The 27,300-nt window shown below is 43.3% G+C and overlaps 1 protein-coding gene across 1 annotated transcript; it reads right to left on the bottom strand.

Moving 5' to 3' along the window:
• Positions 1-516: 516 nt before the first annotated feature.
• On the bottom strand, positions 517-25,847 carry KIAA1429 (KIAA1429 ortholog; the record flags this gene model as incomplete). Its single annotated transcript, XM_010154711.1, has 23 exons — positions 517-862; positions 1,363-1,506; positions 2,279-2,610; positions 2,765-2,931; positions 4,233-4,329; positions 4,579-4,739; positions 6,942-7,094; positions 7,669-7,801; positions 9,349-9,566; positions 11,355-11,607; positions 12,378-12,613; positions 13,158-13,702; positions 13,833-13,926; positions 14,382-14,464; positions 15,894-16,048; positions 16,792-17,283; positions 18,320-19,472; positions 20,918-21,217; positions 23,582-23,704; positions 24,343-24,511; positions 24,954-25,002; positions 25,407-25,493; positions 25,732-25,847. Coding segments are annotated over 23 exons (5,418 nt in total), but the record flags the coding sequence as incomplete, so codon positions are not given.
• Between the last annotated feature and the right edge of the window lie 1,453 nt (positions 25,848-27,300).

Below are 27,300 nucleotides of genomic sequence, written 5' to 3'. Positions count from 1 at the left end.
AGTCACTCTCGTGCTCCCGCTGCCCGAGCTGGAGCTGTGACGGACCCGCTAGGACGTTGTATCAGTCTCCCTGTCACGATCCGTCACTCACTGGAGCGGGCGCGGGGTCTCGGCGACGGGTGTAATCACACTGCCGATGGCGCCAAGCAAGGCCGACGTAAACCACAACTGTCTTCTGTCACACAGGAGTTCATTTCAGTCACCACCTGCTACTTCAGCTGCTGTCAGATGGCCCTCATTCCGCACTAACTTGGACTGGCTAAAAAAACAGGGTGAATGGCTCTAAACCTGAGAGAAAAAACTAAAATTGCCCAACATATATATATATATTTTTAATTTTCTGGCAGTTATAAGTAACACACCACACACCTGTACCTTGCTTTTGGCACAATGAGTATTTTAGAAGTCCTTCAAGTCTTAAAGACGTTCTTTACCGAGTACTGTCTGCCGAAGTCCACAAAAAAAAAGTTCAAACATTCTTTCAAAAAAGGAACAAAAAAAAAAAATTTACAATTGTACACAAAAAGTCTTGAATTTTATTGAAATTTCCAGTCTTGTATCAAACAAAAACTCTTCTTCAGACAAAAATATTCTCTTGGTGTCCTCCAGATCCCAGTAACTCTGAATTGGTCCTTTAGTGCCGCTGCTTCCTTTGCCATCTTCCCAGAAGTCCACACGGCTGGGCTGTCCCACTACGTCTCACTCTATCGTGTGAAGGAACGTACATGGCGGCCTCTTCCACTGCCTCCACTAACAAACTTCCCTCTCGAGCCACCACTGCTACTACTATTAGCACTTGTCCAAGATGGTCCAATTCCTCCCCGGCCTCTGGAAGCACGATCGCGAGGACTCGGTCGGTAGCCTTAAAGCAAAGAAAAGTATACTCAGTTGGAAAAAAAAAGGGGGAAAAAAAAAAAAAGAAGCCCTAGGCGTAGCAGCTGCTGAAAAGCACGAGAAACAGAACCAAGGTGAGACACAAACGGGGTCTGGTTTCTCCTTTTAATTGTCACTTTTCGTTTAGGCAAGCATTTCTGCTTTGGCTGGCTCTATAATTACCCTGTAGGTACGAAGACAACTGAATTGCAAAAAAAAAAAAAAACACCACAAAAAAACCCAAAAATCTGAATGCAAGATTAAAGGTTCAGCGATCAAGCGTTCACCTCAGCAAGTTCTACGGGTTAGAGGGCGGTTCGTACGAAAGCCTCTTATCTGACACAGTCTCAGTGCCAACCGTTCAGATATGCTTAAAACATTTGCCGAATTTCAAGGTGTCTGCAGCATCCTTGCACGGTTTCATTTGTAAAGCAAAAATGAAATTCAAGGAATTTTCTATAGTTCGATGCCCATACGAATACCATGTACCTGCAGAACTCAATGGTCTCAGTGGTGGCAGGGGACCCCTGTTAAAATTGCTTTGGCCACCTCTACTGTCATTGTAGGTTCCCCTGGGTGTGCTCTGTGCACTCCAACTTGAGCCTCGAGCGCCTTCACGACGGCTGTAATTTCCTACAGGGAGAGAAAAAACCCACGCACTGTTGAGCAAACTGGGGGTTTTTCTTCCATTGCAATCATCACAAGACACAGTATTTACATGATCCCAGGAGGTAAAGCTACTCTGCTTGTGAGAGCGGCTCCGTGGTATTTTGCTAGCTGGAGTTAAACCACGACAGCATCCACACGCCCTCAGTATGCCGACTCCAAGTTACTCTATTACACATAGAACCGGGGAGAAATTATCTATTTTTCAGACGTGAACTCAAGTTTAAAAGAATTCACATCACAGACTCTTACTACACTGGATAAGGTTTTGTGGTAAAGTAAATCCTCGTATTTAAAACTTCACTAAAGAGAAGTATTTCCTGTTTCTACTGTGCAAGGACTTGCCCTAATTACGGGACAGCAGGGACAGGAATGCAACCTTGTCCACGTACGAAAGAAACTTTACACTCAGTAGCTAAAAACTCCATATTCACTGGAAATGGCATCTGATTCTTGTCAGGATCAAAGAACTTCTTCCTGATATCTAATCTAAATCTACCCTTTTTCAGCTTAAACCCATTACCCCTTGTCCTGTCACTACAGGCCCTTGTAAAAAGTCCCCCCCAGCTCCCTTGTAGCCCCTTCAGGTACTGGAAGGTGCTGTAAGGTCTCCCCGGAGCCTTCTCTTCTCCAGGCTGAACAAGCCCAACTCCCTCAGCCTGTCCCCGTAGCAGAGGTGCTCCAGCCCTCTGAGCATCTTTAGCATTCACTGACTCCAATTCTAACACAAGAAACTCACCTTTTGAAGCAGGTGGCGTAAAGAACCTGTTCTGACTGTGAAAAGCTCCTCGTCCTCCACGATTCCCTGAGAACCCACCACGCGATGAAATCTTCTGTGACACTTTTGGTGGCCTTTTGGCTGGTGGTATCCCATCTGGAGGAACCACTTCTTTGCTCTCTGCAGCAACAAAATCGTCCACGTGCATGGAGGGTGGCCTGCTCGTGTTCTGTTTCCTCTGACGGAAGATATCGTGCGGTCGAATTCCTTGTCCAAATCCTCCCCGGCCTCTTCCTCTTGGTGGTGGCACAACATGAGCTCTCTTTGCAGGCTCTATGTACTCAGACTTTCCACTGTCAAGACAAACCATGATTTCCTTGGTTAACGTGGCAAGTGCTCCTACTGACAGTCAGGCACTTTCCATACAGGAGATGCCATCTGAAAGGTGGCATTCTGAGAAGATATAGCTCAGTGCTGAACGCACTCAACTCATTAAACGCATCTTACCTTGAAGTTATGAAGGTCTCGTGCTTGTGCTTTCCAAGTTTGAACCCTTTTGTGGTTTTTGTGCGGCCAGGAGATGATGGTTCTGACAAAAATGACCTCTCCAATTCAGCTTGCAAGTCAAAGTCACTGCAGCCCTTCTCTGACAGTTCAATTAAGTCAACTTTTACCTGCAGTGACAGAGTGTAGTTTTATCACACAATCACTACTAGCACCTCTGAAGAAGAAAACATGCTGCACCAGGATGGATGAGACTCAGCTAGGGTCCTTAGAATCACAGAACGGTTTGGGCTGGAAGGGACCTTAAAGACCATCTAGTTCCAACCCCCCTGCCATGGGCAGGGACACCTTCCACTAGACCAGGTTGCTCAAAGCCTCATCCAGCCTGGCCTTGAACACTTCCAGGGATGGGGCATCCACAACTTCTCTGGGCAACCTGTTCCAGTGCCTCACCACCCTCTCCGGGAAGAACTTCTTCCTGATATCCAATCTAAATCTCCCACTTTCATTTTAAACCCGTTACCCTTTGTCCTTCTACTAGAACAGAAAAGCTCCGTCCTCTACCTTTTAATGCTGTAGTGTGGCTCAAAACAAAAGAAAGCAGCAGAGCTGCAGCAAATTTGTCAGGATTGTTCTGAATCTCAGCCAAGTCAAGGGCTTGGCTTGACTGACTGGGCTTTCAAGCACGAACACGTGTCTTGTCGCTAAACGACGTACAGTGAGCCACTCCTCTGCCTAAGCTGCAGTCCTTGCATTTATTAATGCTGCTTTGGTACAAGAATCAACAGTTTGGGGTTGGCTTAAGAAATTAATACACACGTATCTTTGCATGTAAATTTAAAAGAAAGGAGTAAAACTAAAAAATAATGAAGGCAATGAAGTCAACAGACTGTTTCTCACATAAGAAGATGCTGCCAATTGCTTGGTTTAAAAAAAGTGTATTTTTCAAAATAGCATTTCAAGTTTAGATTATAAAGCTTCAAATATTGTGAGAAGTTTTTGTGTGAGTAGTTTCATTTACTACTGCCATTTTTTCCACTTTTGTCACATCAGAGCAAGGATTATTTTTTTTTAAAGTAGAGCTGTCAGGCTCTTTGAGTGCAATGACTGAAGACGAGCAAGGAAAAGAAAATACATCACATTCTTTGTATACATTTAACATAAACTGCTGAAAAGCCCCAGCAGCAACGCAAAAGCAGGTCAGGACTGACACAGCAACTGTTCCTCTAAGGGCTGGGGTGGGCTTCTGAGTTACAGCGCTGCAGAAGGTGCCAGTTTTGTGGTTGCTTCCGAGCGAGCCCGGAGACATTTGGTAACGACCCTTAAGAGACGCCAACCCCTACATCTGGGTCAACTGACAGGGGTGAGCTCAGGAAAACAAACCCTTTGGCCACATGAATTTCTGATGCTGCTACCTCAGGTTAACCCTCATTTTTAAATCCACTTCAGTTATGTTACTGAAGCATTTTACCATATCCAGATCGGTGTCTATTTCCTCAGCTTGAAAGGGTGAGAACCACATGGACTTCAGCTGGTCATCCATCACGTCTGCCAACACGTAAGTAGTCCTGCAACGAAACAACGCCCAAGGCCTGTTTGGTTATGAACTACAACCAGCTGCAAAGGCAGGCAGCATCACACAACCTGGGGTGAACGTTGCTGCCTTACCCTTGCTGCCTGCATGAAATTAAATACACTGCGACTGGTATGGAGTGGTGACAACAGTGCTGTTTATATCCTGTTCATCCTCACTCGTAAGTTATTACGTTTCCTTAAGTAAATCACAGGTTGTGTGCTCACACACTTAAACACTTTACCTGTTGTTAAACAAGTTCTGAAGAGAGTCTGGTGCAGAAAGAATAGGCTCTACATCCTGGTCACTGAGCGGACAAGAATCACCCGCCGATTCCAACATCTGCCTCACTCCAACAATGTTGTCCAGTAAGGATTCAAGGCCATCATCTTCCTTGGAACGATCCTAAGTGAACACAGCGCAAGTCAGAATTTTTTTCCCCTCCCCAAAGAAGGAAATATGCTTTTGTTAAGTTAAGAAAGCCCCAAGACCAAACTGCAGTGGACGCAATAACCTCCATAGCATAGTCCCAAAGATGTCGTCACTCCAGGTTTTTAGTTCACAAGCTCCCTGCTACAGCATTTCCAGCATCCAAAGTGTCTGCAATTTCTCCTTCAGCACAGCTGTGGCTTTTATCTTTTACCCACACGCAGGCAGCCAGGGAAGAGGCAAGAGGGAGTATGGCACTGGCAAGGCATTTGTGACCAACAGGCTGTGGACCAGCTGTTCTACGGACTCTCAAATTAGAATCACAGAATGGTTTGGGTTGGAAGGGACCTTAAAGACCATCTAGTTCCAACCCCCCTGCCATGGGCAGGGACACCTTCCACTAGACCAGGTTGCTCAAAGCCTCATCCAGCCTGGCCTTGAACACTTCCAGGGATGGGGCATCCACAGCTTCTCTGGGCAACCTGTGCCAGTGCCAACCTGTGTCTTCACCACCCTGTCCGTGAAGAACTTCTTCCTGACATCCAATCTAAACCTCCCCACTTTCAATTTAAACCCATTACCCCTTGTCCTGTCACTACAGGCCCTTGTAAAAAGTCCCCCGCAGCTTCCTTGTAGCCCCTTCAGGTACTGGAAGGTGCTATAAGGTCTCCCCGGAGCCTTCTCTTCTCCAGGCTGAACAAGCCCAACTCTCTCAGCCTGTCCCCAGAGCAGAGGTGCTCCAGCCCTCTGAGCATCTTCGTGCCCTCCTCTGGACTCTCTCCAACTGGTCAATACCCTTCTGATGTTGAGGGTGAATTAGCCATCTACTGCACGGCTGCCATCCCTTACGCAGGGTTAGATGTGAACACCAGTGAAGGCGGTGATTATAATCACAGAAATGTTGGATGCACTGAATCCTGCACGTCCTCTAGTCCAACCTCCCCCTGCTTGAAGCTGGGCTATCATCAAAGCCAGATCAGGTCAGCCACAACTTTATCCAGCCGCATCTAAAAAAGCTCCAGGGACAGCCCACAGCCACTCTGGGCAACCTGTTCGCTGCGGCACCTCTCGCAGTGATTTTCCCTAACCTCAACCTGAACCTCTGAAGCCACAATCTGGGGCCTTTGTTTTATCACCTGGAGTTACCAAAAGGGGTTTGATTCCGTGATCTTTGTTACTATCCCCCAAACAGCTGGAAATAGCTCTGAGATAGCTCCTTAGCCCTCCTCATCAAGCTAAGCAAGCCCCGCTTCCTCCTCCTCTCCCTACCGCATGTGTGCCTCCAGGTCCCTGACTGATAGGGCAGAACCCTCTTTAGTCTCCCCAAATCTTTCTAGAACTGGCCAAAGGTGAACGCAGTGCTCCACGTAAGAGCCCACCAGCATCCCGTGGAGGGAGACAGTAAGGTCCCTCATGTGCTGACCCTGCTCCTTCCACGATAGCTCAGAACATGCTCTGCAGTGACCACGTGCTGTCGGCCCGCGTTCAGCCTGACACCCACCAGCCCTCTTCAGCCCGGCCCGCACCAAGGCATGGCATTATCCTGCTCTCACTGCAGCACCTGGCATTTTTCCTAACAAACCACAAAAGCTTTCTGCTAAATCAAACCTAAAAAGTTATTTAGGTCCTCTGGATCAAGACTGTGGTGTTGTTTCTCACATTAGTTACTCCCCCCCACATCCTGTAACCCCTGAATTCACTGAAGACGTATCCATCGTTCAGGTCTCTGTTGAAAACAGCCAACGGTATCAGTGCCAGTATTGACTCCTGGGTATTCCACTCGTTACTGGTCACCAGTAACATCAAGCCACTGCTACGCAGGGTTTCCTGCTGCTTATCACATTAACAGTCGGCTTCAGCGCCATCCAGCGCTCTCTGCTGTTGCATTCGCTGCCCGTCATCACACAGTTAACTGCCTACACTCTCATGGTGTGCAAATATTCTCAGTACACAGGGATCCTCACCCTACTACAGACAATAACGTCAGAATCCATCCTGCAGAAAACAGGAGATCTTGGACATCAGCGTTAAAACAAGGGCAACAGCCATTGCTGATTCCACATGGAATGCCACGGAATTGGCACACCCTTCTCATCAAGGAGGAACAGTCTGTGTTGTTTTAAAAACATTTTCAAACACGAGACTGCAACATCAAGTTGATAATTTAAATTCTTTTACCATAACATGTTTCTCCAGATCAAGCAGCAGGTTTTCTGGGGTTTCTTCTTTGTTCTGCAGTAGATGTTTTAACTCCGCAGTAGTTAGACCCAGCGTTCTGCCTGGATGAGATCCATCTGTTTCCATAAGGTTTCCATCATCCCCACAGCATCCCTGAAATATTTGACAAGCGGGAAATCAGCACACATAAATATTCACTATACTTCTGGACTGCAAACCCCTTGGAATTCCAGCATACTTTAGAGCAAATCTTGCAAAACAAGAGTAATCTCTTGATTTAAAAAGGTATTATCGAAAACCTTTTAATAAAGTACACGTCAATGGGCAAGTTTAGATGCTGCATCAAGGTGAATGCAATCCTCTCCTGTATAAGCTGAAGTTTACATCACAGAACTAACGAGTATTTCAGATTCCTTTCTATACTACCTGTCAACAGAGCAACTTTCTAAGAGGATGCCATGAATCTAAAACCTGGCGTGCTAGTCACTTAGGAAATCGGCACCGATCACTATGCCTGAAAAACCCTCTTATTTACTAAACATATGTTCTGCTCAGCTTTCACAGATTCCATTAAAAACTAAAGATGGCACTAACACCACTGATGGAAAAGCCTTACACAGCAATCTGCAGAGCCAACTGCTTTCTCATCGTTCCCCAACGTCCCTCTCACTGCAGATGTGGGAGCAACGCAGCCGAGTTCGTCCAAGCGTTCAATACGCTCACTTACCAGCGTATCTGTGTTCAGGATCTGCCGCGTGAAATCCAAAAAAGAAGAAGCCAGTTCACCCGTGTCTTTGCTAAAACTGGTTATTACTCGCTTTAATACAGTGTAGAGAGCAGTGCTGTGTTTTCTTAGAGAGCTGTTTTCACAGTGGAAAGAGAAAAACCCTTCATTAGTGCATACACTCTGACCATTCCCCGCTGTAACTTGCTGTGAGAAAACAACATACACGCAAAATAAATTTTGGTAAATTTTATAATTATCAAGTAGAGTTTTGACTACGAAGCTGGCACATCACTATTTTCTCCGTCGCAGACTGTCACTCTCAGCAGTGCTGCCTGACAATGTTTGGTCTGCACATGCACAGCTCTACGTACTACAGCAATACCCTTAAAACCAGTATGGAATGACATTTCCAGCTCTGGCAGGACCATTTCCTAGGAGCACAGAAATACTTTCTTGCACAAGGGCCTCATGTATAAAGCAGGATCATGCTTGCTGTTACAATTTCACTGCACCCCATGATGCCGAACCGCAGAAACAAACCAGAAAGGCCATCACCAGCACAGGAACATAGAATCATAGAATGGTTTGGGTTGGAAGGGACCTTAAAGACCATCTAGTTCCAACCCCCCTGCCATGGGCAGGGACACCTTCCACTAGACCAGGTTGCTCAAAGCCTCATCCAGCCTGGCCTTGAACACTTCCAGGGATGAGGCATCCACAGCTTCTCTCGGCAACCTGTTCCACTGCCTCCCCACCCTCTCCGGGAAGAACTTCTTCCTGATATCTAATCTCAACCTCCCCACTTTCAATTTAAACCCGTTACCCCTTGTCCTGTCACTACAGGCCCTTGCAAAAAGCCCCCTCCCAGCTTCCTTGTAGGCCCTGCACTGAAGCTGACAGCTAGACAATACAGGATCACCGAAACAACAGCACCTTCAACCTGCTCATTTTGAACTTTCAGGTTGTAGAGCTTTTTGCAGCCTGAGCAGCACAGGTCTGTAGTTCTGCTTTGAAGAGTATTTTGAACAACCTTTTATTGACAAGGCTCCAGGTACTGTTTTTTCCTCCCTGGGAATTTCACAACTTCCTTGGCCTCTCTGCACCTCACCCTCAGTGAAGAGAAACAGGTCCCAGTACAGGACAAGGAATTAAGTGTCAGAGCAGCACAACACTATCCAATGCATGTGTATATTCTGTTCAGAAGGGAGCAGAGTCAACAAAAGTAGTTTAAATTAAAAAAACCCTCCTTTCGATAGCCCGGAGGTCAGAACACTGGGGAAATGCAAACCGAATCCCCTCAAAATAGAGGGAATGGCATACAGCTCTCCAGTGTCCCAGATGAGAGCTCCAAATACTGAGGGACTCCAGAGGGAGGGACAAGAGCACTGCATCTTCTCCTCATCTCCAGCCTTGGAGCAGGGAAATGGGGTATACAACCCTGTTTTCAGTGCTTTGTTTCTCAAAAGGAAGTGCTCCTGTGTGCACACTGCAGAAACGATTCAGAGGTAAAAGCTCAAGTGAAGGCAGGGCTTTACAGAGAGAAACACCGAAACCCCAAGAGAAATAAAAGTGCAGGTGCCTTATCCTCGACATTTCCTACTACACGAGTAGGAAATTATTCCACATTGCAGAAGTTTTTAAGTCATTTTAAGTTGTCAGCGGTATCTCAGAACACCATACCTCTTCAAGTGATAGAAGCCGTAGTCATGCTCTGTAAGGAACATCATTGTTCGGATACACGTCAGCAGACAGCTGTAACTGCTCTCCGAGTTACTTAATGTTTCCATCAGACAGTCACAAATTAAAGGCATCAGCTCTTTGCTTGGTAAGGAGTTGGAAAGCTGCTCTGATTCGGACACAGAGCCTTCTGATGAACTTGGTAAAATGAGCGCAATATCCTATAAAACATGGTTATAAAACACATAGTAAAAAAACATCCTGTACAGCAGCAATAAGTATTAACCATCCATTAAGTCAGAAGCAGGTTCTTCCACTACCCCGTTATCATCTTAGTCCAGTATTTCAGTTATTACTGAACGGTAAAACACTAATCCCCAGCATACTTTTTAATTTGGTTCTGTTAGGCGTTTGTGCTGGGTTCAGCCAGGAGTTAACTCTCTGTACCGTGGCTGCTAGGAAGCTGTTCCTGGATGCAGAGAGCAGCACTGATAAGTTCTCAGCTGGCGCTGGGCAATGCCTGCACTGAATTCAAGGTCTTTCTCCCCTTCTGACACTGCAGCTGCGTTCCCAGCTCTCGCTGTCTGGCTACAGGCAGTGCTGGGACACACAGTTCAGGCACCTGACCCAAACTGCCCAAGGGAGTATTTCATCCCATAGTACGTCATGCTGGGGGCAGAGGCGAGGAGGGGTCCGGGAGCCATTACTCTCCCTCTCTTACTCTCTCTCGTTCAGTCCCATGAAGGCTGAGGGGTGACCTCATGGCAGTCTACAACCTCCTCAGGGGGGCAGTGGAGAGGGAGGTGCTGATCTCTCCTCTCCAGCGACAGGACACAGAAATGGAATGCAGCTGCCCCAGGGGAAGCTCAGACCAGGCATTAGGAAAAGGTTCTTCCCTGAGAGGGCAGGTGGTCACTGCAACAGGGTTCCCAGAGAAGTGGTCACAGCATCCAGCCTGTCAGAGATCAGGGAGCGCCTGGACAACACTCAGTCATATGGAGTGTTAAGTAGTCCTGCGCGGAGCAGGGACTCGGACTCAATGACCCTTATGGGTCCCTTCCAGCTTGAGATTATTCCACGATTCCGTGGTTCTGTGAAAGTTACAAGGCTGCAGACACCGCCTGGAAGGCGTAAATGCCCCGCCCCCCTCCCCCCCCATCTTACACAGAATAAAACCAGATCGACTTTCACAGCGAATTCACATGGGCAAAGGGCTCTCGTTTATATGCAAATGGCTGATTATCTCTACTGACCAACAATCCCCACGTCTTCCCCAGAAGTGGGTAAGCACTAAAGCAGATAAACAAATGCAACTAGTAAGGCAAATCTAACGACATGCAAATCTATGTATGCAACTGATGAGAAACTACTGGGGCTAGGCTACGAATCAGTTTTCAGGTAACATTCCTTACCTTGCTCTAGTTTTTGGGTTTTTTTTAATGGTGGAGTTTTACAGTAGCAGCATATCACAGAATCATAGAATGGTTTGGGTTGGAAGGGACCTTAAGGACCATCTAGTTCCAACCCCCCTGCCATGGGCAGGGACACCTTCCACTAGACCAGGTTGCTCAGATATATATATCACACCTATCTTTAAATTTGGCATACATTTTTAAGAGGTTTCACAACTAAGACAGGCATATTTATTCAACTAGGTAAGAGGTGAATAGTGCCAACTCAAGCGCTGCCAGTGGCCCACAGGGAGAAATGCCATCCCCCTCAGCTGAGGGGACATCAGTCTCTGTGCCATTCAGTATTCGGTCTCTAATGAGCTACCGAAAAGCTCACATAATGTGAAAGAGGTATCAGAAAATGAAAATATTTACACTCAAGAGCACCAAGACAGCATGTCTGCCCAAGCAGCCAACCAGACACATTTTTTCTTTTTGTTTCAACAGTGTTGATAGATTTTTTCCTTTTGGCAAAATAGCAGGCACTGAAGAAATAAGCTCATTTAATTTGTCTCCTACAATCAGCAACACACACTACACATTAAATATAGAAAATACCTGATCACAGAGGGACTGCAAGAGGGAAGTCACACATTCAGCGCACTGCTGATGACTGACATTGTCCCCGGCCGATCGCATCAAAGCCAAGAGCTCCTGGAAGATCTCCCCGTACTTTTCATCACCTTTAGTAGTTCCATTGATGAGATGCAACATGGCCACTTTACAAGCTTTATGCGAAGCCAGGGCATCCAATAAGGCAAGCAACCGCGTGGTCTGCCCAGTGTACTGTTTCTCTTTATCTTCTGTGTTGCTGAAAGGATATCAGTGCACTTTGAAAAAGCTGTTTTAAAGTGATCTAACAAAAACACTATAAAAACCAACCATGACAGAAGTCATATAATTCTGCAGTTCACAATAAAAACCCACCTCGTCTACATACTTCAACTTACAGTTTCACTTACTTTTTGAAAACCGCTCAACTTCCACTGAATGACTTCTGGTTGCATCATAAATTAACTAATCTACCATGCATTTAACATAATATAGGGCATCTATCTGTATACAGATAAATATGCTTTGATACAAGCGGTATCTAATTCTATGTGGGTGATTATGCTTCTAAACAAACACTACTCCTTGTTTCAAAACCCTCTGAATTTGTAGTATTCAAGTTCCTCCAGTGTAGAAGAATCTACACATTTTCCTGTTAGTATGCAAATCCCAGTACAGCAAACTTTACTGGCCTACTTTTCTTATTTATATCAGACAGGCCCTTCAGAAGCAATCCACAGATGAGAGAAGGCTTTGTAGGGACAGCCCACATAAAATCTTCCTAAAATACTTACCATAAACATACAATATGGAACTGTCTACATCAAAACTTAAGAGTACGAGAGAGTTCCTTGGCAACGTTAAGCATTATCAGGACACTGTTTATAGCACCAGACTGAGAATTCATTCAGTTCATAATGCATAAGTAATATTTCTGGAAGTATTTTCCTCCTGCTAAATCTACTGCGCAGATCCAAGGTGAATTTAACAGTTTCATTAAGCAATCTTTGCAGCAGAGAACAAGGATACCTTTGTAGGTCTTCTACAATCAAATCCAACACAGTCCTCATGATAAGAAGGGCCGTAGGTGAAGCCAAGTCACACAACTGAACACAGATACGTCTCAACATATGCTGAATAGGCTGGCAAGAGGAACCGGAGAAGGATCGCACTATCTCCTGTATCAGTTTGGCCTGAACATGAAGATGCATACTCCACAGCTTCCTGGTGTTGAGTGCCACTGAAATATCATGTGGTTCGATTACCTGGAGGAACAGGACAGGAGGTTTTTCCTCTCAACATAAAACCAGAATTCTATCACGAGGTATAAACAAAGACTGTCCTCATCAAAGACACAGAATGCCATTTTCATTATTGTCACTGAATGTCAGGTTACGATTCCAGCAAACTAGGTATTCCTTCAGGAGCATGGGCAGTCACACACCTTTTATGCTTACTTATTAAAGATCACAAATTCAAGATCCAAACCAAAAAAAGGGAGAGACTTAATATAGCAAGAGTTTGGCATTCAGGGTTAAATTCAAAGGCTCCACAGCCAATCATTTAAGTAACAGAATGGGAGTCCAGATAATTTCACAAGGCACAAAGAACACCATATGACTGCTAATTTTAAAAGATGCTCCAAATAGTAACAGTTTTGCTTCTGCTGAAAAAGATGTATCTTCAAAGCATCTACATGAACACAAATGCTTTACAAAAAGTTTAATCCACCCTTTCACAACAACAAAAATGGTCTAACAGTTACACATAATTAAAATTCTTTAAAAACTAAATAAATCTAAATTATACCTGAGTCGTCTGCATGGGGAGTGGAAGAGGCAACAATTCCGAAAGCAGTATAAGCCCAGAGAAAAAGCCTTCGGGAATTCTCAAAATTGAAGAGAGAACTTCCTTCAGCATTAAAGACCAAGTATTGTTTGCCAGAGTTTCTTCAGAAATGGTAAGTTTTTCATTAACACCTTGCGTAAAAGCCAGTAAGATATCCACAATGTCATTCTGAATTTTTTGTTCATCGCTATCTAAGCGGCCGGAGAGAGGAATAGAACACAGGAGCATGTGTAAAGAGACGAGCGCTGACGGAACACGCATGTCTTTGAACTCGAAAGATCCACCCCTCAGGAGCTCCATCAGCATTGTTTTAAGGAGGGTGAGAGTACAGCGGGCCATAGAAATCGTAGTGACTCTGTGAAGCGTGGTGCCCATGTTGACGTGGAGCCGCCAAGGCTGAATAAGTATGCTGTTCAGCTTCTGCAGCACCCGGATGAAGGTGTCCATCCCCTCAGAAGAGAAGAGCTGAATAACTGCAAGATTCCATTTAAGGTCCTTCTGTTGACCTGTACGGAAAAGAAAACATTCCGCTCTAATTTCTTGTGGGCTATCACACCTGCACTTCAGCCACGTTTAAGGAGAAGACTCAGAAAACTAAGCTTTCTGTCTTAAGCAGTACACATCAAGCGAGCATACCTTCTACCAGAGGCGGCGGGCATGCAATGTGACAAAGCACGCGAAGTGCCGTAGGAAGACCAACTCCATCTGGGGTCATCAGACTGTCAATATTCTTTTAGGGGAGGAGAAGAAACAAAACAAAGATCTGTATTACAAGGAAGGAAGTTACACGTGTATCACTAGCTTAGTATTCAAATTATTTAGTTACTGTAAGTATTTAAAATAAGTTTAAGTGCAATTATTCCACCTTTCAGAAAGCAGTCACAAACATGGCAGAAGCAAAGAAAGGAGGGTCAACGTCTGCGTTGTGTTTTTATGGGAAGCTAAAAGATTTAAACAGTTGGATCTTTGCACCACGTATTTACCTTCCATTTTGCCTCAATAAACATAACTGAGCGCAAGAACTGGCCTAGATTATAAGCTTTACTAACAACATCTATTCTGGATAACAGTATATATTTTTAAATACCATATATTAGTACATACCTAAGATAAAATACCAAACTACAAAAGGTCTAAGCTTAGAGAGCACAACCAAAAGATAACTTCTACCTGTATTTCACTAACCTGTTTGATATATTCAATGAGATTTGGAATGCAGTTTATTTCAAATCTAAGATTTTTCAAAGGTTCAAGCCACTTGCTGAGCTCTGGAGGAAAAAAGAAAAAGACTTAATCAAGTAACTTGTCGGTGCATTTATGAACAAAAAACTTTTTTTCAATAAAGATGTACTTCATTTACACAACGGGCACCAAGGCCAAGTGTGAAATCTGTGAGGCATACGTGGCAGCTGTAGCCTGCTGAAAAGCATCAACAAAAACAAGACTTCAGGACAAGCAATACACCTCACGTACACAGACAAAATTTAGCTCAAGTTAACCTGAACGCTCAAATAACTTTCAGCTTATCATCTGTATTATTTATAATGAAATGTATTTTATAAAATACACTAAGGGTCCCGCTGTCAGCTACAGAAGAAGTCATCAAGAGCAGGGAACAAAGCACGTTCCCCTTGGTGTGCACAGCAGGTGACTACCAACTGAATACAGAACGCCTGTCAAATGCCCAAATGGAGCCAACCTCTGCACCAGCAACACGCACTCACTCCACAAGCCCTTACAGATGAAGTGTGTCCCTCTCTTAGTCCAGAATAACATAAAAGTCCCGGTCTGGGGGGAAAAGGGGTTTAAAGTTTTAAATCCCACTGTCCCTGAAAATACTGAAAAGAATGTGAAGTTTCAGAGATCGACTGGATATGAACTGACAATTAGTCTCAGACTGATGTCACGATTCCGTTTCATAAACCAGCCCCGCTCCTCATGAAACCGTCTGACCATCAGGCGAGGAGTAAATAAATAAAAGCATGGCAGAGGAGCGAATTACACTAAAAATTTGAAGAATTCTGATTTCTTTCAGCCCACTTAAGCTTTGGAAGAAATTATTGGTCTGTCTCTATGAGTCAGTTAAGCAGCGCAGAGCGCAACTCCGGACGTCCGAGTGTCAACGTTCAGGTGTCAGAGGAGTCCCCAGAAGGCTTTTCCTTCTCGGACCTGATCTGTGAGTCAGCACAAGCCAGGGAACACACCAAGACACTGCTGGGAGGTCAAAAGTGTTATTAACAGGGTAACATGGACTATTCCATGCCAGCTGGAACTAGGAGCCAGAAAACGGTCCCAGGATTATCTTGTAGTGTATAAAGACCCTACATGGCTACATCACTAAAGAGGAGAACAAAAATAAGAGTCAGCTCACTGACTAGTCAGGCCATTTTTACTAAAATTTGCTCTCCAGTTTTGAACACAGAAATAATGTCAAACTTCCTATGATTATCCAAAATTCATGGTAGTTAGTATTACTTGGAAAATTATTTAACTATAAAGAATTTCCTATTTAACTCTCATGAACAGAAAAAACCACTCACACATTATCCCAGTGACTCAACTAAGCAGATGCAGCTGGAAAACAGTTTCACTACACACATTATCCAAACCAGCTGATCAGGAAGCACCAATTACCCACATACCAAACGTTTCTTCTACACATTCCGACAATTCCGTTGATAGTGACACAGGCTGTACCTTGCAATTTGGTGTTATTTTCGTCCGCTTTACAAAGCTTCAGCAAAGGTGCCGAATGCTGTTCCAGCATTTGGACATCACTGGAAGACTGAACCACCAGCAAAACAAGGATGCAGGCGTAATTATAAGCTACTGACTTCTTAGACTTTGAGTCTCTGAAACAAGGAGAAGGATTTCCTTTAGATTTCAGCTAATACAACAGGGTATCCATTAGATTTCCACTCTTTGACCACTAAAAATCTACCTACAGAACTTTATCTTTACCAAGGGTTGCCCCATATAATTATCAACCAATTAACCCAAACAATCTTCTCCGATGGCGTTTGAAAAGTGAAAGCTTTCTTTTGCACTGACTTCATACCTATTTCAGCACCCACAAAAGATGACAGCAAGTCAAAGAGCACGCAAATCTTTTTCCCTAACTTTGTCTGGTTTACAAACCCTGTTTTAAAACCACTGCTACCCAAAGTGGTAAAACTGCCTGTCCAGAGAAAATAATGACTTTTTAACAGATAAACGTAAAGAACTGAGGGGTTCCCACCCCAGAGAAGTGTGCAGTGTCCAGTTTGCCTGGCCAAATCTTTTGCTTGATTCACAGTCAAATTTTATGCTTGAACAAAAACTGCCTGCTTACTAATTTTTCACAGAGCCAAAAGCCTGACCTACACTGCAACACCTCTGTGGACAACCTACGCAGATTCTGGGTCTGAAGTATTTGATTTCAACTGACAGACCTGATTTTCTATTACGTTCTTCTGCTTAAAAGTTGTTTTGGTTTTAAATAAATACATCATGATCTAAAAGAAAAAAAGCATTTTAGATTTAATGAACTATACATAAAAGACAGATATTTGAAAAATATAAAACTCTAAGGGATATAAATAAAAGCATAAATTACCCCAAAGCTTCTTTGGAATAGTACTCCATTAAAGTAATAAGACTTTGGAGGTTTTTCTCCAGACTGAAGACGTGAGCCACAGCAGATCTTCCCACAGGGTTGAAGGTAATCAGGTAAAGGTTGTGAAGCGTTCCCAGCAGGTCTGAATGGTCGGTCTCCTCAGTGGCCATGCACCGCTGAAAGTGGCAGAACAATTCTGAGATGCACTGTAAGGTCTGTGTTGAATGCAGAAGCCACAGGGCAAAAGTATCCTCATTGGCACCATCCGATTGGAGACCTTCCTCTTGATCCGGATCAGAAAACTGACAAAGTGCTCTAATCAACAAGTTTGTTGCTTCGTACTCGGAAATAAAGAAAAGAAGACCCTTCTGGGACTGTGCCAGGAAACGCAATATATCTCGTATAGCTTGAAGCACACCTGGGTGTGCGCCTGTCACTGGAATAGACAGCAGCAAAGTAATGCATTCCAAGAAATGGTGACTATGAAGGTATCTGAAAAAAAAAAAAAACAGGAAAATAATCAGTGATATTACAATCATCTGCCAACACTGCATAGTAACATTACATAAAATCGCACGCCTCCTAGCTTCAGTACCTATTGCTCCATGGACTATGAGAAATAACAACTAGTTCTGAAGTAGTACAAAAGTTTAATCTCACAAAACATAATTGCTGTAATATTTGCAGGAAATAAATCCCTAAATAAAAAATTTGAGCTCAAAAAAAAAAAAATCCAAACCAAACAAAACCACCAACCTCACCTTATCTACAAACAAAATAACACTTTAAGTTTTCTGTATCTGAATCATCATCAGTGCTGCATTACATGTTCTAAACGTGCTAAGAAGTCAATCACAGCATGCGTAAGAGGTGGTCTGAAGACCCTTTGCATGTAGATACTTATATTCAGCCATGACCTACACCACTATCAAAGAAACCCGTTAGCATCTAGAGAAATCCTTTCTAGGCAGAAACCTGCTAACAGAGAAATAAGCCATGGGATTCTTTCAGGGGGGGAAGGGAAGCAGGCCTCACCTCCTCCGCCTGTGCTGTGGAAACAGTGAGCTACCCTGACACAATCGCACGACTTCTAACCAGAGCTGGCTTACATCTTGCCACCTCGGCATACAGAGGTATTCCAGACTTTTCTCTCCATACATACAGACATGTTCCAAGATGGCAAAGGGAAAACACTCTAGATCCGTAACAATTTTCAAATATGCGCTTGTATAGCACCTAGCACAACTGGTCAGGATCGGTGAATGAGACTCAAGTGCTAGCACGGTACCAGTAATAACAAGAGGTTAACTTCTTGGTTTATGCATGCTGGGTTGGTTGGAAACCAACCAAATAACAGGTACATTAACTATCGAACTCTCCCAGACTTCATAAGCACAATATAGAATCCTCCAATAAATACAAAGTGAAACATCTAGAAAAGTGTTAGTCACCAAGGTCACACCTAAAAAACCATCTGTATCGAACTGGAGGAAACAGGCTCTAGCAAGTGAACTTGCAATTGCCATACCTAAAGAGGACAGGGTAAGGATCATCCCTTTCTGGAGGGCCTGTAATGCGTGCCATGGTTGGGAAAGACTTCACAGGTGGCTGAATCATTGTATGAGGAGCAGTTTCCATCAAATGAAAGATTTCTTCAAGAAGACTAACAAGCTTTTCCATCTCTCCTTCGCTTATATTAGAAGATTCCAAAAGATGATCCATGTCCATAGGAGCCTCCACATCATTCTCATATTCTTGGTTGGGTCGTTCAAGTCCTGCCATGTCCTGGTCCTGTTCTTGCTCCGTGTGATTAGGCAGAGGAGGAGTGTTCTCGGCTAACTGATCAACCACCTTTTTAATATCTGACAGAATCTCATAGAAGTGACATTTCTGGAGAATTGCAGAGCCAGCAGTAACTACTCTCACAGTCTGATCTAACAGTATGAGTTCCAGGAGCTTCTGGTAACCACTTTTCTCATGTACATCTCCGCCACCTCTCAGAAACATTTCCATTCCCTCAGTCATACTAATGACACTATCCAAAGCTTTAAAAGCATTAAGTTTAAGGGAGGATGATACATGATCTGCAAACAACAGGTCAAACAGCACATTAATAACTCCTGCCTGCAAGAGTGCCGTTATTCCTTGAGTCCCACATTCTCCTAACGACGAGACCAATTTTGTCCCAGCTTTGAGCTGTCGGACATTCAAAGCAATGGGCTGTTTGAGAGCCACCTGAAGGTTTAAAGCCTGCAGGGTCCAGTCTACCAGCTGGGTAATATGGTCTTGCTTTGTGTCCTTCACCTGCAGGTAGCTCAATCCTTTCACTATTAAACTCGGGACTTCTTCTAATGCAGTGACCCACTTGGCACCCCTTTCCTCTTGATACAATTCCAACAGTTCGGTTAATTTAACTGAGGCTTCCACTGCCCCTGAATTCTCTTTTTCTGGGTCTTGGTCCTTTATTTTACCAGCTTCATTTTCAAATACAGTCTTGTAAGGGCAGCTGAAGTATAAAAGAGGTCCGAGCTCCCTTTCGAAAGGTTCATATGTCACAGGAGGCACAGACGCCAGGTCCTCAGGAGTATATTCAATGTCAAAGCTTGGATACTTAAATGTTTCACGTTCCAGATCAGCAATTCCATCTTCATCACTGGAAATCTGCTCATATCCATCATCTCCTGAAATGATTCATTTATGAAATAAAATTAATCATGATTACACCAGTTCATAAGTGCAGAGAAACTGCTCAAAATCAAAAAGAAAGAATATATTTAATAGAAATATTACTGGTTAGAGAACAATACAGTGGCATACAGAAAGCTTGCTCTCTCCAGATACAGGTGAAAGTCCCAGCTGACAGGTTTTTTTTAATGTAATAATGAGGACATTTAAAGGAATGTACAAAGCAAAAAGTTTTGTGCTGATTTTAGTCAGAAAGAGTTAATTTTCTTTACAGTGGCTGGTATGAAGCTGTGTTCCTGGATTTACCCTGAGAAAAGTATTGATAAGGTGTCTTTTCAGCTGATGCTGGGGAGTGCTTGCACCAAATTCAAGGTCTTCTCAGCATCTGATACTGCAGCTGCATTCCCAGTTCTCTAGCTACAAGCAGTGTGGGGGGACACCCAGTTCAGACAGCTGACCCAAACTGACGAAAGGAGTATTTAATTACATAGGATGTTGTGCTCAGTAATTAAGCAGGGAGTGGGCTCGGGGGCCATTACTCTCTCTACACTCTTTTCACTCCTTTGCTAACCCCTCTGTTAACTCCTCAACTCCCTTGTTACCTGCTCTACTAACTCTCGTGCTGGCTTGTTCAGGAGTGAGTTGGTGGATTTGTTAGTTTTCCCAGCCATGCTGTTGCTGACAGGGTTCACTCGGACTCTGCTGCATTGGCTCTGGGGCTGCGGCTCTCTGGCTCTGAGACTCACTACTCGTGACCTGGGCATCAGTCAGCAGGTGATGAGCAATTGTATCGTATGTTTTATTTTCTATGATTTTAATTACTTATTGTTAGTAGTATTTATATATATTCATTTATGTGTATATATACTGTTTATATTCAATTAGTAAATAGTTCTTCTCTCAATTTTACGAGCTTCCTTGTCTTTTTCCTCCGATTCTCCCCCTCTGCTTGAAGAAGGGCAAGGGGGAGGCGTAAGAGCGGCTTCGTGGTATTTTACTGGCCAGAGTTAAACCACAACACTAAGGTACACAAGAATATTAGCCAATTTTCTTCCTGTGACTGCACCTATCGTAAAACTTCTAGCCTGAAATTTTGCACAGGTATGGACAGGAACTTTTAATTAAGAAATCATTTCTTTCACCACTTCCCTACATTTTTAAACAAAACAGATAACAAGACCGAATGTACATTCCCACCTCTAAAAGCTGTGTCTATTTTCCTCTATTTATCAAGAGTAACAGGAAGACTTACTATTAAGGAAAAAACATTCCACAGCAAAATACTGTTCCCAAGAGATACCATAACCATAAATAAGGCAGGCAATAGTACAATGATCAAGGCAAAAAGATCCAGTTCTCTTCACACCTAGTCATCACAATGGTATTTCCATCAAAATTTCATAAACCTGATTTTTTCCTTAATTTTTACAACTTCACTTACCTTCACCTTCTTCCTCCTCTTCACCTTCTTCTTCATCTTCATCATCTTCCTCCTCTTCCTCTTCTTCATCAGCAATACTCTCTACTGTATGCCCATCATCATCATCGTCGTCATCATCATCGTCATCCTCCTCCTCCTCAACATCCACATCATCGTCATCATCTCCTTCTTCTGGCTGATCTTCCTCAACTTCTCCATCATCAGAATACTGGCTTTCTTGATGAATGGATGTTCGATCAGGAGAAATGGGCTCAAAGTAATCCTCCCTATGGTCCACGTCATCTGCTTTTTCCCCAACCACTAAAAATACATACAAAGTTTAAGAAATAAGAGTACTACTCTTACATTCAATCTTCAGTAACATAAAATCATAGAATTGTTTAGATTGGAAAAGACCTTTAAGATCATCGAGTCCAACCGTTAACCCAGCACTGCCAAGTCCACCACTAAACCATGTCCCTAAGCATCACATCTACACATCTCTTAAATCCCTCCAGGGGTGGTGACTCAGCCACTTCCCTGGGCAGCCCCTTCCAATGCCTGACAACACTTTCCGTGAAGAAACTTTTCTTAATACCCAATCTGAATCTTCCCTGTCAGAACCTGAGGCCATTTCCTCTTGTCCTATTGCTTCTTTCTCGGGAGAAGACACTCACACCTACCTCACTACAACCTCCTTCAGGTAGTTGTAGAGAGCGATAAGGTGTCCCTTCAGCCTCCTCTTCTCCAGGCTGAACACCCCCAGCTCCCTCAGCTGCTCCTCACAGCACTTGTGCTCCAGACCCTTCTCCAGCTCCATTCCCTTCTCTGGACACGCTCCAGCCCCTCAATGTCTTTCTTGCAGTGAGGGGCCCAACACTGAACACAGGATTCGAGGTGCGGCCTCACCAGTGCCCAGTACAGGGGGACAACCTCTTCCCTGATCCTGCTGGCCACACTGTTCCTAATGCAGAACACGATGCCACTGGCCTTCTTGGCCACCTGGGCACACTGCTGGCTCGTATTCAGCTGCTGTCAACAAACCCCCCCAGGTCCTTTCCTGACAGGCAGCTTTCCAGCCACTCCTCCCCAAGTCCTTTCCCCACTCCTCCCCAAGCATTACATGGGGTTGTTGTGACCCAAGTGCAGGACCCAGCAATTGGCCTTGTTGAACCTCATACTGTTGACTTCAGCCCATTGATCCAGCCTGTCCAGGTCCCTCTGAAGAACCTTCCTGCCCTCAGGCAGATCAGCACTCCCCCCCAGCCTGGTGTCATCTGCAAATTTACTGAGGGTGCCCTTGATCCCCTTGTCCGGATCATTAATAAAGTTGTTAAAGAGAACTGGCCCCAGTATGAGCCCTGAGGAACACCCCCTGCGACCAGCCGCCAACTGATTTAACTCCATTCACCACAACCCTTTGGGGTGGCCATCCAGCCTGTTTTTTACCCAGTAAAGAGTACATCCTTCCAAGCCATGAGCAGCCAGTTTCTCTGGGAGAATGTTGTGCGAAACGATGTGAAAGGCTTTACTAAAGTCTAGACAGAGAACATCCACAGCCTTTCCATCATCCACTAAGCAGGTCACCTTGTCACAGAAGATCAGGTCTGTCAGGCAGGACCTGCCGTTCATAAACCCAGGCTGACTGGGCCTGATCTCCTGGTTGTCCTGTATGTGCTGCATGATGGTACCCAGGATGATCTACTCCACAACCTTCCCGGGCACCGAGGTCAGATTGACAGTCCCATAGTTTCCAAATCCTCCTTGCAGCCCTTCTCATAGATGGGCATCACATTTGCTAACCTCCAGTCAACTGGGACCTTCCCGGTTAGCCAGGACTGCTGACAGATGATGGGAAGCAGGTTGGTGAGCACTTCTGCCAGCTCCCTTAGTACCCTTGCGTGGATCCCATCCAGGCCCATAGGTATGTGTGTGCCTAAATGGTCCTCTGGGACTGTGAGGGCTTCATTCTGCTCCCCATCCCTGTTTTTCAGGTCAGGGGGCTGGGTACCCAGAGAACAACTGCCTTGCTGTTAAAGACTGAGGCACAGGCGGCATTAAGTACCTCAGCTTTTTCCTCATTCTTGGTCACTGTTTTCCCCCCACATTCAATAAAGGATGGAGATTCTCCTTAGACCTTCTCTTGTTGCTAATGTATTTATAGAAACATTTTTAATTGCCTTTCATGGCAGTTTTGCTGTCTTTTATGGCAGTATATGCTCTAGAATCTTCCATTACACGTAGTGGAGATACAAAGTAAGCATCTTAAAATCTTCAGATGATTTGCCTGAACACAAGCAACAATCACTTAGTTCAGTAAGACTATAAAGTGTAAAGAGTTCTTGGCACTTTTAACCCATATGGAGACCAGAGAACTCAGCAGATGCTGCAGAGGGATGCAGAAGGACAATGAATACCAGAATCAACAGGACATGTATGTAAAATACGAACAGCATGTTCAAGCAGTGTATTGGTCAATAGCTGACATTCTCAAATCAACTAACTTTCAAATTGATACAATTTACCAGAGCCAACAGATTATCTTTCAAATCCCTTTCCTAAAACTGAATCTGTCCAGCAAGAGTAACAGCAGCCAGGAAACTTCACACAGTGCAGGAAACCAGAATTTTGCCTCCACTAAGCAGTGTTGTGCATCAGATAAAACAGAGTCTGTTCTCATTCTACCTGACACTGGCATAGGTTCATCCTCATCATCATCAGGAGGAGGAGGGCCTGGAGGTGTCCTTGGTCCTCTAGGTTGTGGTCTTGGAGGGCTGCCATTGAACTGGTCTTCTTTCTCTCCATCAGCTACATTTATTGTGAAAATAAAAACTTGCATTTAATGGAATCATAGGAATAGAAACATGAAATTTCAGTTTTTCAGCGCTACCTTTGACTAGGGAACACCTTCATTTCCTCGCTGTTATTTAACCTGTATTCTGTATCTGCAGTATGTGAGGCAGTCTTCTGAAGTCACTTGTAAACAAGAACTACATCGATAAGCAAGCTTATTAACACTATTGAGACGTTTATAATAGAATACTGGGTTAAAAATTAAGGTGGATAACTGCCATTTTCGGCTCTAACACAGCAATACTCTACCAGTAATATCCAAGTTAATAGTATTCTAATCACTTCTTTTTTGAGATTTCAATCATCTAAAATTCAATGACTTCACACAAATTAAATTCCATTTTGACCATCCTAAGTAATTAGCAACAGATCAAGTAACCCACTCTCAAAATTTAAGCACTAACTAGGCAAGAATCTACTTAAAATCATTCAATATAAATATAAACAGAAAATACAAACCTGAAGGACAAAGACAAAAAGCTAGGAAAATAAAGGCACTGAAATCAAAATGAGAAAGAATTGGGTATTTTTCAGATGGGATATTGTAATGTTGATTTTTTACAAATAAACCTCTATCTTCTCACAAGGCTTACCATGTTTCAGGTTTCTTTTCAAACCAGGCTGTTGCTGGGGAGGTGGTGGCGGAGGTGGGGGTGGCGGAGGTGACTCTCTCTCATGACTTATTACCCTGTCAACTGAGCCATATATTGCCAAAGTCAGACAGTTGTACCACCCTCTTAGAACCAATCCATCCGTGTTGACCTGTTGGGTTGTTTTAAAAAGAAAAAGCACTTAAACCCAGCACAAGACAACTAAAGTTATTTTATTTCACTTCTACAGACCATTCACGAAAAAAATATTACTGTGGGTCACATAAACACTGATCTGAATGAAATAAACCCAAACAGAACTCAAAATGATGTGCTTAGCTACAGCCTGCAGCCATAGTGTTCTGATACAACTTCTCTCTGAAGTAGCAGATCGTTCTGTCGATAGTCTCCACAGGAATTGTGAAGCAATCAAAACTTCTACAACTCACGCCATTATAGCTGCAGACTCTAATGAGCATCTGAACTCCAGGCAGGTTTTAGAACAAGCTCTTAAACAACACATGCTTTACACAGTGCTAACAAACCCTACGCCACCATATTTATACCTGAATGGCAGACATATAGAAGAGGAGGTTTAAATTACATTGCATTACCTTTGCATTGGGTCTGAAAATAATCGAAGTGTTTTCATCGTATTCAAGGCTGTTAAATAAAATGTACAAAGTTACTTTTCCATTAGCATGGAGCATGTTTACAGAAATAAACCACAGCAGTACTAAGCAGATGAGCCAATAATAAAACACTGAATAAATATGTGCTTTTAAAAACAAGAGTGCAAAATCACTTATACCTACAAAACAGTTTTCACTGATACATAGGGCCTCTGTAAGTTTACAAGTAACACAATCTTTTCTTATTTAAGGCATGAAGCTCTGTCCTCCCACACAGATTGGAGGAAAAGGGCAAGAACATAAACTAGCAAAAACCAGACCACACATAAAAATCGTGGGAGATAAATATTTTCCACTGTGCATTTTCTGCACTACAGAATTATCAAGAAGAAAAGGCAGATAATGAAGTCACGCGCTAATCTTGAAAGTACTTACCTCCCCAGCCTGTCAAAAACAGGGGCACTTGGCTTGCTGACATTGTTGAAAAACAAGTCCAGTTGAAATGTATGTGGGGATGTCTCTCTGGAAACAGAACAAAAGTAAAATTAAATCCATCGAGCTCCTTCTCAGAGTAGGACTAACAAGGAAAAAAACCCTTTAAATTATACTCTTTAAATAATTCCCCAAAATAATTACAAGTTCAGCAGACACATAAATGCATTTTACCTTTTTATACAGAAGGTTCTATTGAGATATACAAGTTCAATAACAAACAACAGGAAGGTGTTCCTGAATCAGACACTGAGTATCTTTCACTTACCCATAAGCCCTATTGTCAGGCAAACTTGTGTGAGCTCTCACTCCGGGGGGAATGACACGGACTTCATTTATGTAAACCACACATGGAAAACGAACTACATCTATGTTGGTACTCTGCTACAAAACAAAGAATAAGGAAAGTAAAAGTAAGAAATGTAAAATGGAAACATTATGTAACTCTCATTATTTACTAACCAAATTAAGGTTGCAATCTTAATAATTACAAAAAACAATTCTGTAAAATGCTAAACACTGTTAGACAGAAACATAGGGGGTTTTCATAGTCATCTGGCACTTTCCATATATTTAACACTATTTTTTACAGAAAGTGTTACTGGTTTATTTACGTAATTGGTTCCCTTTATTTGCAAGAATCTTCTAAACAGTAACAGTTTTCTTCCCAACAGAAGGTATGCTGATAAAGCTAAAACTGGAACTTTAAATTAAAGGAAGACTGAGTATATGGTTCCTTTTAGTAAAACATACAAATTTTAAAAATAAAGAAAATGTGGTTTAATTTTAAACAGTAGGAAACGTTATCTTTCCAAAGTTATATTAGAAATCATATTATAACTACACTCTCTTTTACTAGACCTGTGTAAAAATTCCATACTGTGCTAATTCCTCTAATTTTGCAACAACACATTCTGCAAATAACATTTCTGCTTACCACACAGAAACAGCAAGTATAAAGAATTCTTATGCTTCAGCATGCATAAAAATGTTTGAGCAAATTAGGAAGTAATCGTCAAGTCAGTGACTTTCCACGTAGCAGCCACCAAACAACGGTGAAAGTCTCCTCTCACTAAATTCACTATGTTAGGTCTTATTATATTTCACAGAATCACAGAAGGGTTTGGGTTGGAAGGGACCTTAGAGATCATCTAGTTCCAACCCCCCTGCCATGGGCAGGGACACCTTCCACTAGACCAGGTTGCTCAAAGCCTCATTCAGACTGGCCTTGAACACTTCCAGGGATGGGGTATCCACAGCTTCTCTGGGCAACCTGTTCCAGTGCCTCACCACCCTCTGGTTGATACATAATTTCTATAATCACAAAACAGTACACATATATCAACTATACATCTAAAATAAACATATAAAGACTTTCTTAAACTGAAGCTCAGAATCACTTCTCACTGAGTGTTTCCGATCAGCAAACTGGATTAGCAGACTGCTAGGAAAAATAAACCAGTGACCTGCGTGTCTACCAATGTAACTAAAACATGAAAATTAAAAACCAAATTGATCTACAGTCAAAAGTTCCAGAATCTTCACCACAATCAGAAAGCAAGTGAAATCCCAAAATTACCAGTGTAAAGCAAGAAAGTACTAAGATTTTTAGAAAGCTAATAAAGAAACAGACATGAGTAAAGTTTTAAAGTGTACGCTTTTGGGCACATACTACTGTCATCTAGTAACAAATCTATGCATACATCTTTGAGCATGCAAGCACAACAACTCACCCTAAGGGCTGACATATTACAAGCAGGATGGTAACACAAAAGGAACACTGATATGACAGGGAGAAATAGCTTTATTAACGGGTTGCCTACAACTAAGCTGGGGG

This window comes from Eurypyga helias, unplaced genomic scaffold, assembly GCF_000690775.1.
Source record: "Eurypyga helias isolate BGI_N326 unplaced genomic scaffold, ASM69077v1 scaffold2257, whole genome shotgun sequence".
In the NCBI taxonomy this organism is placed as follows: domain Eukaryota; kingdom Metazoa; phylum Chordata; class Aves; order Eurypygiformes; family Eurypygidae; genus Eurypyga; species Eurypyga helias.
The sequence above is the reverse complement of the archived record's forward strand: the minus strand, read 5'-3'. Positions and strand labels throughout refer to the sequence as shown.